The sequence below is a fragment of the Neofelis nebulosa genome, chromosome 1 (assembly GCF_028018385.1).
Source record: "Neofelis nebulosa isolate mNeoNeb1 chromosome 1, mNeoNeb1.pri, whole genome shotgun sequence".
Lineage (NCBI taxonomy): Eukaryota > Metazoa > Chordata > Mammalia > Carnivora > Felidae > Neofelis > Neofelis nebulosa.
The window spans coordinates 25,543,776-25,557,727 of record NC_080782.1 but is presented as its reverse complement, the minus strand read 5'-3'; the positions used below and the strand labels follow the sequence as shown (position 1 = coordinate 25,557,727).

Sequence of the window (13,952 nt, the reverse complement as noted above, 5' to 3'; positions counted from 1 at the left end):
CAGTGAAATTTTTCATGTTTTCTTATAAATGGTTATGAGTTACCTTGGAAAAATGATCTTACTAAGGCACGTGTTCTCTTACCTTTGGGGTATGTAAGGGTCTGCTGTTGTCTCCGTTAGTCTTTGTTAGTCTGTTGTCCTCACTGACTGAGTGGTGTGTGGAATGTTTTACCCTGTGCCCCATCCTCTGGTTCATCAAGGACACTCCAGATATGTCGAACCGAATGAGTTGAATACTTTATTTATATCATAGAGTTACATGTAGTTGCTCCCTTTCAATGATTTTCCATCATTTCCCCCTGCCATCTTTTATGTTACTCTTACTAATCCCAGATTGTCACTTAATGATTCAGCACATTATATTTAAAAATAGTATGTGTAAATCCTTAATTACTATTTAAAACTTGTTTGGGGCTATAATAATAATTAGAATCAAGACTGTGAGACAATGATGGATATTTTTAACCACTTCCTTGTTTTTACCTCATTTGTCTTTGAGTACCAGCAAGTGTAGCTAGGAACTGAGGGACAGGATCTGCACCTTGTGAGTGTCCACACCTGTGCTTCAGACGCGGCTCTCTGAAAGCGGGTGCTGCAGTAGAGTTTGCGATGTGAGATGTTTCATGGGGTTTAGGCAAGAAGAGAGTGGAGGCAGGATTGAGCAAAGGGAGAAGTTCACCAGTGATGGACAGGTGTCTTAAAGCCAGAATTATTGGAATTGTCTTACATCAGGCTGGCATAGCCTTCACACCCCCACGGCCCTCTGTCTCTAAAGCAGGCTGCCCCAGGAAGGGCATGATCTTGGGGGAGGGGGCTCTGTAGCAGAGGCAGACCCTGAAAGAGCTGGTAGCTATAGGCCGTCTGCTGTCCTCACAGCTGGGCAGCAGGCCCTCCTTGAAGGAAGATCCAGGTGGCTGGCTGTGCTGACTGAAGACCTGTGGGAAGACAGGCCCATACTCAGTACATGTTTATTCCTGTGAGAGCAAACTCCTGGCCCTTTCAAGATGGATGGGGCCTATGTCGTCAAGTGCATACTAAGTGGCAGGTTGGTCTCCTCAAGGAATGGTGCCATTTGAGGGGCCCATCATTGGTCATTGTAGATGGCCTGTTGGATGTTGGGCGTTGGCAGTCAGCTTAGCCAGCTTAGCCTTGATAAGTCAGGTCCATGCTGTTGGGCTCATGTGCTACTGGGGCCACTTCATTCATGTGCCCATACTGTCAACTCTGGGTAGCTGACAACTGAGGCTGGCTGACTCCATCTGACCGAGTCATATGTCAGTCAGGTGGTTTAGTACCTCTTCTGTGGTGTGTGCTGTCTGATGTACACTTGACATCACTCACTCCCACTTGTTCACTCACAGGTCTACCCAAGACCTTTCTTTTTTTGATTAAAACAATTTTTTAAGTAATCTCTATACCCAGCGTGGGGCTCAACCTCAAAACCCCGAGATCAAGAGTCACATGCTGCACCGATTTAGCCAGCCAGGCACCTCTACCCCAAGACCTTCTTATCCCTCATCTTCCAATCTTTTTCCTTCTAGGCCTCTGACCAGCTGGCATGGCCACTTGCTTCTGTCATGAGTCCATCTATATTCTAACCTCAGGCTACTTTTCCCCCACAAAGTGGATGACCAGGTACATTGCCTGAAACTCTGCTCACTGGGAAGACTTCCCCTCATCGCTGTCTTTCATATTCCTCCCTGAACGATGCTGCGGCACAGTCCGTCTTTGGCTTGCTCCCCCATCCCTGACAGACTCATCTGCAAACCAAGCTTGGGCTTTTCCCTCTGCTTTCATCCTTCTGTCCTCAGCCATCGGCTGAGGGAGGGGCGCTCGTGCAGCAGTGGTGGGCCACCTGCTTGCGCAGCTTGATTGTGCCTGCTGCTCCTGTGTGTGCCTGATTCTGGACGTATGGCCTCTGTCTTGAGATGGAATGTTGCTGGTCCCTTCCAAACTTCTGCCTGGGTGAGACTGACAGAACCCAGCTTCTGATGGGCACTTCAGCCACACGTCTGTTTCTGTCCCTTGGCCGTGCCTTCCATATCCACCAGGGCCCAGTAGCACACTGGGGGTTGTTTTTCAAAGGCATATAATTCTTTACTACAGATGGCATGGCTTTGCCCCAGAACACCACATACCAGCATTATGATTCTCCCAGTATGGCCGCAGACTCCCCTCAGCATCCTTTCCTGCCAACAATGTAGGATTTGCTGAGTATTGTGGCCCCTGCATCAGGGCTGCTCTCACTACAGCTTGGAACTGCCGAAGCCTTTGTCGCTGGAGCCACGCTCAAAGCTGGCTGCTTTTTGTGCCACTCTGGGAATGGGCTGGAGCAATATCCCTGGGTGGGGGTATACTGCCCCCTGAGCCCAGAGAGGCCCGCCTGGTGTTGTGCTTTCTTCTTCATTGTAGGAGGTGGACGATGCAATCATTTGTCTTTTACTTTGGACTGATATCTTGGTATTGAGATCATTGACTCTTAAAAATGGTGTGGCTGTGGTAGACCCTGGAGTCTTGGTGGGGTTTATCTCTCACCCTCCAGAGCATGCGTGCTTTGCCAGGGCTTTTAGATGATAAACATGATGTCATAGATGTAGTGGAACATTACAATGTTCTGCAGTATGTCCAGAAGGTCGAGAGTTCCTTGGACTGTTGTGACAGTGAGTGGGAGAGTTAATACAGCCTGGCAGCAAAACTGTAAATGTTGTCTTTTCTGTGTGAATGAACATAGAATGCGAACCATTTCTTATCTTCATTCCGATTGGGATGGAAAAGAATACATTCAGCAAATCAGTTCCTATACACTTTGTACCTGGGCTCATATTAATCAGCTCTACGCCGTAGCACCTGGCGCAGCTGGTACAGTCCGAGGTACTACGTGGTTGAGCTTGTGGTGGTCTGTAGTCATCCTCCAGGATCCATTTGTTAAACAAAGCTATGATGGAGACTGTCACTCCTGAGCCTTTGGATCCTTAAGGATGGCACTAATCTACACCATCCCCCCAGAGTGATACTGTTTTTGATACCTGTGTTGGGAATGGCAGTAACTTCGGTGGCTCCTGCTTGACCTTTCCCATTATAATGGCTCTTACTCCTCTTCTAGAGCAAGGACCCAGTGTGGAGTGGTGCCATCTGCCAGTTTTGTCAAAGACAATGAAACATTCAGGGACAAGGGGAAACACTCACTGGGCAGATCTGTGTAGTCAGTGGACCTACTGTAAGCCAGACCTTGACCAAGATTCCATTTGTTACCTTAGCTTTATATCACCCACTCTAATGTGTACTAGGGTGATCTATCTAGTCTCCTCCAAGTATCAGTGTTGATTCAGATGCTGTGTCCAACACTCCTTGAACACTCTGGATTCCCCTTTCCCCAACGTACAGTTATTTGGGTAAATGACTGTATACCCTTTGGTGGAAGGACAGGGTTGTCCTGTCCTGTCCAGGTCTAGTAGGGCCCCCTTCCTCCTGTAGGCCTGGAACTGGGTAAGGGATCATGACTTTCTGTTGGGGCAGCCTACCTTCAGCCTCTTGGTTATCCTTTCTAGATTCTTCTGGTGGTACACACTAAGTATCATTTTTGCTAGCTACCCATTCATTTTACCTAAGGACACCATGTTCTGTTAACTACTTCCATGACTCTCTGTGAGCCAGACCCCTTTGGTTGCTACTTTGATTTTGCTGGTTATAATGAGACCTGGTTTCTAACAATTAGTCCCATCATCTTGCCTCCCTTGTTTCAGAGTCTTGTCATCCACATTGCTATCAGCAAGCTCTGCTCTGTGACCACCTCTCTTTCAGTCAGCCCTGGCCTGCAGAGAAGGCCACCACTGATCTTCCTAGTGAGGCTGGTGCCCCTTCACCAACACATTCCTTTTGGCCTTTGGCATGTGCTCTGGGCCTTCCTACGGAATATGAGAATCTGGTGTATTTTTCAGTCACAGATAATATATCTATTCCAATGTGCCCACTTCCTTGAGTCTTTGAACTACTTCCTTCTCTGTTACAGCAATTTTGGCATTTTAACTTCACCATCGTGGGCCATTGCTTTTTCATGCTTTTAGGAGACATCCTAGTAGGCAGTTCCTGACATCTGGTGTCCTTGAATCCTGAATGTTCCCAAGTCAATTAACTCTTTCCTAACTACTGTTTTGTTCTGGCCCTGTTGGTCAACCACTCTCATCTGGTCCCGTGCAGACTCTTGCTGCTGGCACATGCTGACTAGTTCTTGCAGTTCCTTTGGGATATAACCTCTCCTCTCAGCACCTCCCCAGCTGGGTTATGCTGTGACCTAATTATAGGTCTGTTGGCCGGGAGGGGAGACTGATGGGTGCTGGGACAGAGGGAGGTAGTGTTGCCTTACAGGGACATTGCCTTCAGACACAGGTGAGTGCTTGCTCTTAGTAGACAGGGATGGGCCACTTCTGAAGAGGCAAAAGGTTTCAGGGAGTCTGAGGAGTTAAACCTGTATGTCCTCATCTCAGGTTTCCAGGTCTCTTCCCTTGGTCAGTACCTTGGTTGGCCGTCAATTTTCTTTAGGGTCCATCCAATTCTGACCCTGCACTTGGTCCTGGTGCTCTTGGACTGATCCCTGCAGGTAACAAGAGCTTCTTTGTGTGCCTCCAACAGTCCGTCTGGCTTCCACTTGCCTTTCCTCCCCATCTCCTGTTACATTTCTGTGGACCACTGGTTCTCCAAACATCAGCTTTACCTGGGAACCTCTTAGAAATGCAGGTTTGTAGCCTTCTTCATCTGCTGAATCAGAAACCCTGGGGTGGGGAGCAAGCAATCTGAGATTTAGCAAGCTGTCCAGGTGATCTCAAAGCACACTAAAGTTTGAGGGGCTTAGTGCAGCATCAGTGGTGCTTAGCAGTAGCTGTCTATCCCATTATACTTATAGCACGCATTTTCTCATAGTCTTAAGTACCTGGTACACTGCATCTGCTTCCGCTCGTATACCCTCCCAATTCACCATCTTTGAAAGTTTCAGTTGGCCTGGCCATCTGGTGCCAGGGACTCCACCTACCACCTTGATGGGGTCCTCATTGCCAGTGGGTGCTAAGTGATTCAGATCCAAAATCCCTTCTTGTCTCTGGTTTTCTTGGTTCATACCTGGAGCTACACACACTGGATTCTGCAGAAGCAGATGCTAAGATGAAGTTTGGGTGCCCAGTGTTTCTTAGGGATCTTTGCCTGGGAGGGGAAGAGTGTGTAAGCAAGACTGGACAGAGGGATTATTTGGACTATGAGTCAGTCCTAACAGCCCCTGTCAACCTCATGGTGATCCAAGGAAGGAGAGCAAAAAAAAAGCATCAGTTTATGTTTTCCTTTTCCCATCTTGACCTCCATGCATACCCTATTCTGCCACCTCTCATGTGTTCTTCATTTCAGGAACCTTCTAATTTTACTCAGCATATTTGATCCTTTTACTGTTTTTTTCCCCCTATCAAAACCTGCTATTACTTTCGAGATTATTTTTCCCTTTTTTTTTTTTTTTTTTTAGTATATTGGGAGTTTAGCCAAAGGTCAATTATTGTGTTATTTTACAAATAAGAGGAAGATAGAGAAATTTAGATCTAGAAAGTTCTTTATGTTGTCTGAACTCCTGTTATTGCACATGAGGAAATAGGTTAAATACTGGTGACCGGGCAGTCCTTTTTCATCTTGTTAATACTGTTCTTCCTACCAACCTGTGAAGGAACACATTTAAAACCTCTTTTGTCAGATGTGAATCTAGAAAATACAGTCTATTTTTGAATAAAAATAATTTGCTACTTTACTTTTAAACTCAGTTTTGGTTCCCCCCTCAGGCCATCAAGCCCTGTCGCCCTATGACCAACAATGCTGGCAGGCTTTTCCACTATCGAATTACAGTCTCCCCTCCTACAAACTTTTTGGTAAGTTCCTAACAAAATCAGATTTCATTCATTTTATTTATTTTATTTATTTATTTTTTAAATTTTTTAACATTTATTTATTTTTGAGACAGAGACAGAGCATGAATGGGGGAGGGTCAGAGAGAGAGGGGGACACAGAATCCGAAACAGGCTCCAGGCTCTGAGCTGTCAGCACAGAGCCCGACGCGGGGCTCGAACCCACGGACCGCGAGATCATGACCTGAGCCGAAGTCAGACGCTCAACCGACTGAGCCACCCAGGCGCCCCGGATTTCATTCATTTTAAAATGTAAATAGGTTGTGTGCAAATAAGTTAAAATGTGAATAGATTCAGTACTGATTCATTTTTTAAATTTTCTTTAAAAAATATTTTATTTTTGATAAAATTGGCCTTTATCATAATGACTTTTATTTTGCTTCCTCTCACTGTACTACCTTCTGTACCTTTTTTTCAGTTATGTCGTCAGTACCACATAGTAGCCACATACATAATAGCCATGACTTTTGAAGCTATTCATTGGAGCTATGGGAGTTGGAAGAATGCACAGAACACTTTTGCATCTCTTAAAAATCCGTGAATAGCTAATATAAGCTAGCAATCAAGAAGGTCTATTGTATTTATGACAATAGTAGTAATACCTAATATTTATCAACTGTGGTACCAGGAACCACTCTAAGTATTTGACATATGTTAACCTTTTTCTCACAACAAACCAACGAAGTAGAATTATTATCCCCACTATACAGATGGAGCAGTAGTCCACGTTTTACTCTGAGGTTAAGTAACTTGTTCAAGATTATTCAGATAATAAGGGTGGAGTGAGGATTTAAGACAGTTTGACTGCAGTGTGCATGACTGTTGGCTGTTGCCCTTTGCTGTGTTGTCTTTCACAGTGCATAATTTATTAATTCTGGTTACTTGTGTCCAGAGATTTCAATTTCAAAATTAGATTGTTAGTGATTATATATTTTAACATTATCGAGAGATAATTCATATACCATAAATTCACCCATTTAAAGTGTATACTTCATGATGTAATTCTTTTCACAGAATTGTGAAACCATCACCAGAATCTAATTTCAGAACATTTTCATCATCCTGAAAAGAAACCCTGTACTTAATGTAGTCAGTTCTTTTGTATCCCTCAGCCTTCAACAACTATTAAGAGACTTTCTGCCTCTATCATTAGCCTGTTCTAGATATTTCATGTGAATGGGATCATAGAAAATGTGATTTAGCTTCTTTCACTCAGCATGTTTTTAAGATTCACCCATGTTGTAACATAAAACTCCATTCTTTTTTATGGCCAAATAATATTCCCTTATATGGATATACTACATTTACCTGTTTACCAGTTGACAAACATTTGGCTAGTCTCCACTTTGGGGCTCTTACGAATAATGCTGCTGTAAATTTGTAGACGTTTCTCTGTGGGTGTATGTTTTCTTTTCTCTTGGGTATAAACCTAGGACTAGAGTTGCTGGATCACGTTGTAAGTATGTTTAAGGAACTACCAGGCTGTTTTCCAAAGTGGCTATACCTTATTATCTTGTCAGAAGTTCTTTCTATTATATTTAATTTAGACCAGCTTTATTTAGAGATATCCGAATAGAAAGTTAACAGTAATATTATGTTACTAATGTACAAAACAACTAATGTACATGTGGATATTCTTTAGCGTGTTCTTTCCGTTCTTCACGTATATATAATGTTTAAAAGAATAATGTTCAATACCTGTGTTAAAAACTGTCTTTTAAGTTACCAGTCTTGATAATTAGTTCCATAGTTAGCATCTAGTATTAAAAATGGTGGGTTACAAGAATAGCATAAGGAAGAGAATCTCATACACTTAGATTAACAATTGTATGTTTTAATCACAGATTGAATTTTCAGATAATTAATGTTTTTGACATTATGTGGGAATTGATTTGTAACTGTGTGTGGTGGGTAGCTTCTCTTTGGAGGGCCTGGAAATGGCGCTGTGAGGGGTTGTGCCTGTGGCACCCTGATGTCTTTCGGAGACTTTCAGGTGGTTGCTAGTCTTGACTATCGTGATCTTGAGTTTTTTTTTCCAGTTTGAGCTTTGAGTTGACTGTGCTATTATCTTGTTCTTGTTAGGACTTTTGTTAGGTCAGAAATATAGTTCAGTAAGAGTAGATCTGGTAGTATTGTGGGATTAAATACAACAAGTTCCTAGAAAATGAAGCCATATAGCCTTTTTCTCCTTTATGATACCCATAATAAACATTTTGATAGTCTCAGTATGTAAATATTATTGAAGCTAGAGAATTCCACCAACCAAGAGAATTCCACCTAAAATTAAACTTTTGTATAAAGTTGTCCTTGGAGTTTAGAAAAATGTCAGTGGAGTCCATTGTTGATAGCTTTGTATTCTTATGGATTTCTGCACATGCAAATTATATTATTTAGTTCATGCTTTGTGTTTCTGTTTGCTTTCAGACTGACAGACCAACTGTTATAGAATATGATGATCATGAGTATATCTTTGAAGGATTTTCTATGTTTGCACATGCCCCCCTGACCAATGTAAGTACGTGCTAATTGACTGGCTTTCTCCTTTCCTGTACCCTCTTCTTTCTTTTCATTCTTTCCCTCTAAAAGTCAAAATAAATTTTTTTCTTCTGGCTTCTAAGTAACATTTACTTTGTGTTCCTCTGCATGAGCTGCAGGAAGTCTGCAGCAGTTTGTGTCAGGTGGGGGTGTGACATCTGTGCTAATGAGTCACAGGTTTGGTCCACATTAAATGGTGTAAGTAAACATGTGTCAGAATAACATTTTGAGAGTGTGAAAGATTGAAAAAGAAGGATAAACTGTGGATTAATGTGTTGAAGCTATTTTGAGTTGGGTGTCCTTCAGAAGAAGGTTGGAAAGTTTTAAGGAGCGGCTATTTAGTCTTGGAGCTATAGAAAAAGAAATAGCGCTGTGTACAGGACATCTGGACCCTGAATTAATTTCATACAAGTTTCTGCTTTCAAATCCCAGGACTATGTCTTCTTTAAGAGATTTGGTCTGACATACAGATCTGTGATATTTTTATATAGGTATTAAAGCTGCTTTGTTGGTAATTGGTTCAAATGGGAAGTTCTGTATCTATGAGTCAAAATCTTTCTCTTTCAAAGCTAACAGTCTTGGTAATTGTCTTCTTCCGTATTCTAGTTGGACATAGAGTACAATTTGCTGGCAGCTCGAAAAGGCAGTACAGCAGTATACTTTACCCAGTCTAGATGCTGTTGTAGAACTTACTAAATTATAGCCGTGATGTGCCTACATTAAAATACAATGTTCTTTAAATCCTTTCTGAATTGGTTATAAGAAGTTACATTTGCAGTTTAAAGAGTTATTTAAGTGCTGTTTACTCAAAATGTGAAATTCTGTTCCACTGGAGCGTAAAGAATAAAATTTGCCTAACTTTGTTCCTTTCTGTCATTCTTTTTTCTTTATAAGTAGACATGATTCTATAATAGTGATACTAATTTATTTATTTAATGTTTGTTTATTTTTCGAGAGGGAGAGAGAGTGCGAGCACGAGCGGGGGAGGGGCAGAGACACACACACGCACGCACGCACGCACGCACGCACAGAATCTGAAGCAGGCTCCAGGCTTTGAGCTGTCAGCACAGGGCCTGACGCAGGGCTTGAGCACTTGAACTGCGAGATCATGACCTGAGCCAAAGTCAGATGCTTAACTGAATGAGCCACCCAGGTACCCCAGTAGTGATACTAATTTAAAGCAGATTCTTTTCTTTTCTTTTCTTTTCTTTTCTTTTCTTTTCTTTTCTTTTCTTTTCTTTTCTTTTCTTTTCTTTTTGATTTTTTTAAATATTTATTTATATTAGAGAGAGAGAGAGAGAGAGAGAGCAGGGGAGGGGCAGAGAGAGAGACGGAGACAGAATCTGAAGCAGGCTGCAGGCTCTCAACTGTTAGTACAGAGCCCGACAGCTTGCGAGCTGTGGGGCTGGAACTCCCAAGCTGTGACATCATGACCTGAGCCAAAGTCGGATGCTCAACTGACTGAGCTACCCAGGTGCCCCAAAGCAGATTGTTTTCTTAATGGAATTTTTCTTACTCTACTATATATTTTATCCTAGAGAATTTTCAAGCTCCAGGCTCTCAGCTGTCAGTACAGAGCCTGACAGTACGAGCCCATGGGGCTTGAACTCCCGAGCTATGAGATCATGACCGGAGCTGAAGTCGGACACTCAGCTGGCTGAGTCACCCAGGCGCCCCAAATCAGATTGTTTTTTTAATGGAATTTTTCCTCACCATATATTTTATCCTAGAGAATTTTCTTTAGAAGATAGTTACATTCTAAATATAAAAATAAAATCATTTGATAATATATGTAACATCTACCTTCATTGTGGACCATAATATAGAAACGAATGTAATGTTGGACCATTCTTTTTCTGAGATATAATTGACATATACCATTATATTAATTCCAGGTGCATAGTGTAATGATTCAACATCTGTACATATTGTGAGATGATCACAGGAAGTTTAGTAACATCCATCACAACACAGTTACAAAATTTTACATTGAACCATTCTTTAATAGTCTTTATGAAAAGCCACTAAAAGGATTTTGAATTTTGATGGTTTCTTTACTTTTTTTTTTTTTTAATGTCTCAGGCACTCCAACCTTTTGTTACACCAAACCTCATAGTCTCAGAGTAGGAAAGGCCATTGGAAGTCCTATAGCCCAGCTCCCCCAAAATAATACATTTCTTTTTTCCCCTCACTGGGCTTGTAAATATAAATAATTTAGTTACTATGAAAATATTTAAAGTTATCTATCTTATCTCTTATTTCCTTAGAAGTAGTATAGATCTTGGGATGCCTGGGTGGCTCAGTCAGCTAAAATCCGACTCTTTATTTTGGCTCGGGTCATGATCCCAGGGTCATGGGGAACAAGCCCCGTATCGGGCTCCGCACTGAACATGGAGCCTGCTTAAGATTATTTCTCTCCGGGGTGCCTGGGTGGCTCATTCAGTTAAGCATCTGACTCTTGATTTCAGCTCAAGTCATGACCTCATGGTTTTGTGAGTTTGAGCCCGGCATAGGGCTCTGCACTGACCACTCGGAGCCTGCTTGGGATTCTCCCTCTCTGCCTCTCCCCCTTGTTTGCTCTCTTTCTCTCTGTCTCTCTTAAAATAAATAAACTTAAAAAAACAAGTAATCTCATCTTAACTTTCAGGCTCACCTTAATCAAAGGAGGAAAGCATTGTGGCTCCAGAGAAACCAGGGGTTTAAACATTAGTGAATTCCACTTACTAGCTGTATGGTTTGACATTTCAATCTTTATAATCCTTGATTTTCTTATCTGTAAGATAGAAGTATTAGTTGTAGCAATCTTACCAGCTTCTGGGAAAAATAAATGAGAGGACACATGAAAAGTGTTTGTCATGGTTTTTGGCACATAATACATGTTGGCATTTCTTATTTCGGGTAGTATGTCAGACCTTGGTTTGTGTCTTTCTTCTAATTCTTTTTTTTTTTTTTTTTTTAAGCCAGTTCTTAATATTTATGTGACCTTGGATGAGTGATTCTTTGTACTTTTTAAAAAGCCTGTCAGCACAGAGTTTGGCACTGAGAGGCTGCTAATGCTTCATTAATTGCAGTTGTTTACTGTTGTTATGCAATAAAAGATAGGTCTGAAAAAATTCCTGGCTTCAGCATATATTTTATATAAATATTCAAGTTCTCCAAATTTGAGAACTTAACTCTGTAACGAGAAGATAAGCCTCATCATTTATGTTAGAGATGTTGATAAAATAAATCGAGTTTTAAGCTGAATGTTGTACAGTTCATAGGGATTAGATCCATCAAAGGCCTCTTGAATTTGAAATAGCCTCCCAGAAAAAGAATTATTAAATCGCTTTACTGATCGGATTCATTTTCTTGCTAGAGAGAACATATCAGCAAGAAGGGCATGCAAATGATGGTAACATTAGAATCTCAGCAAATCTAGTTCTGACAAGTTTTCTTAAGATCTTCTTGAATTGAAGTGGATTGAAAGCCTTGTTGGCTAAGTATAGAGCATTTGGGAGAATTTTATCCTTTTATGTAGTACATTTTCTATTACTTGCAATACCTGATATTATTAAAGATTTTGACAACATAACTAAAGTTATAAAGATATATGTATTAGATACATCATGTCCTGTCCTCAAAAACACAAGAAAACCCCTGCTTTTAGTTGGCTTTCCATTTCTAGTAGTCTTACTGCCCTGGATTTAGCTGTCCAGCACCTGGAAGTAGTAGAGTTAGAATGTAGACGTTTAGGGAGTGTTTTCTGTTTCTTTTTGGTAGTATGAAATAAGAGTTGGTGTCAGTCAGTATTCAAACATGTTTTAAGAAATGGTAGGCATTTATATTATTTGATTGGCCATTGGCTTTGAAATAAATTGAGCTTGCCATATGTAGAAAAATGACAAATTCTCTGAGTCTTAGAGAGAGATGAAGGTTTGAGTAGAAAAGGAGACTTTGCCTTTCCAGAGTTGTATATCTCACAAGAACTCTAGTGGTGTGGGTGAGAGCCCAAAAGAAAATAAAGTATAGGGGCACCTGGGTGGCTCAGTTGATTAAGTGTTGTTTGACTTTTGATTTCGGCTCAGGTCATGATCTCCTGGTTCATGAGATTGAGTCCTGTGTCTGGCTCTGCTTTGAGCATGGAGCCCGTTTGGGATTCTCTCTCTCTGCTGCCACCAACCCCCCTCCCCCCCCCCCCCCCCCCGCCTCCTCTGCCCTTTTCCCCAGCTCACACATTTGCTCTCACTCTCTCTCTCTCTGTCTCTCTCTCTTTCGAAAAAAAAAAAAAAAAAAAAGAAAAGAAATGAAAGAAAGAAAATAAAGTATGTAGAAGAGAAGAGCTCAAAGAAGGAATCCCAGGAAGTGATTTTAGTTGAAATGATATGGGAAAGGACCAGTGGAGTTGCTTTTGCGCATGGTAGGAGGAATCAAGTTGACACTTTTGCTCTTTCTCTGACTGCCTCTTGGGCTATTCCCAAGGGCTCTGGTCCTTTTCTCTTCTGGATGCTCTCTCCTGAGTAATGTAGTCTCGCCCACGGTTTTTCCTCCCATGCATCTTCTGATCAAATTGATACTTTTGGCTTTGACGTGTGCTCCACACTCACATTTCAGATTGCCTTTTGGACATATCCACCTTGATATCCCCTCAAGTACCTCACCTTCAACCTATGCAAAACTGAACTTGTCCTCTTCCTCACATACTGAATTTGAGGTATTCAGAGGACACCCTAAGAATTTCTTTGTATTAATGCCATTGTGATTTATCTGTTCATTAGGCCAGAAATCTAGAGATTATTCTCTCTTTCCTTTTTCACTTCCACATCAGAACAGTCATTGTATATTTCACTAACATCTCCCTTGTTTAAGATTTGCTCTTTTATTTCCAGTCTTCTCTTCATTTGGCTCCTGGACTGTTTTTTTCATCAGACTCCAGTCTGGGCTTCCAGTGTCTGGCGTTGCTCTACTATAAACCATTGCCACACTGTTTACATAGCAGCCCATCCAAAATGTAAAACTCTCTCACTTAAAGTACTTGGGTAACCTCTCGTTGCCATAAGGATAAGCCTTGGATCGGTAACATGGTTTATACAGTCTGTAGCACACAGTTTATACTTTTCCTGTCTAGAATCTCCTTGCTTCTCTCTCTCCATGTATTTCATGCCTGAACTGCTTAAAGACTTAGTCTTCCCCAGCTCCCTTTTCTCTTTCTTGCTAAAAACTAAACACCTGTTCTTTCCCAACTTAATTTTTCTGGATGACCTAGAAAATTTCTCCCCGTCTTTGCAGACTCAACTCAGATGTTACCTCCTCTTTGGTTCTTTTGTACTTTATACTTTTTTGTTTGCTTATTTGTTTTCAGGTGCACTTACATGTTACATTGTATACATTCTATTTGTACTTGTTTACATGCTTGTTTGCCTCTTTAGATTCTTGCTTTTAAAAAAGGCTGTGGCTTATTTTAGAGTAACTCCGAACCTAGCATAGTTGTTAGCAAAGAATAGA

At 41.4% G+C, this 13,952-nt stretch overlaps 1 protein-coding gene and 1 non-coding gene across 8 annotated transcripts in view; one reads left to right on the top strand and one right to left on the bottom strand.

Moving 5' to 3' along the window:
• Positions 1 to 13,952, top strand: part of DROSHA (drosha ribonuclease III) — a 125,727-nt gene that overhangs the window by 24,379 nt on the left and 87,396 nt on the right. For all 7 annotated transcript variants that reach the window (XM_058716500.1, XM_058716509.1, XM_058716491.1 and 4 more), the window contains 2 exons: positions 5,811 to 5,897; positions 8,358 to 8,444. In XM_058716500.1, coding sequence (XP_058572483.1) covers positions 5,811 to 5,897; positions 8,358 to 8,444 — 174 coding nt within the window. The remainder of the gene's footprint in view (positions 1 to 5,810; positions 5,898 to 8,357; positions 8,445 to 13,952) is intronic.
• TRNAR-UCG (transfer RNA arginine (anticodon UCG)) lies at positions 6,075 to 6,159 on the bottom strand. Its single transcript has one exon. It is a non-coding gene; the product is annotated as a tRNA-Arg (tRNA).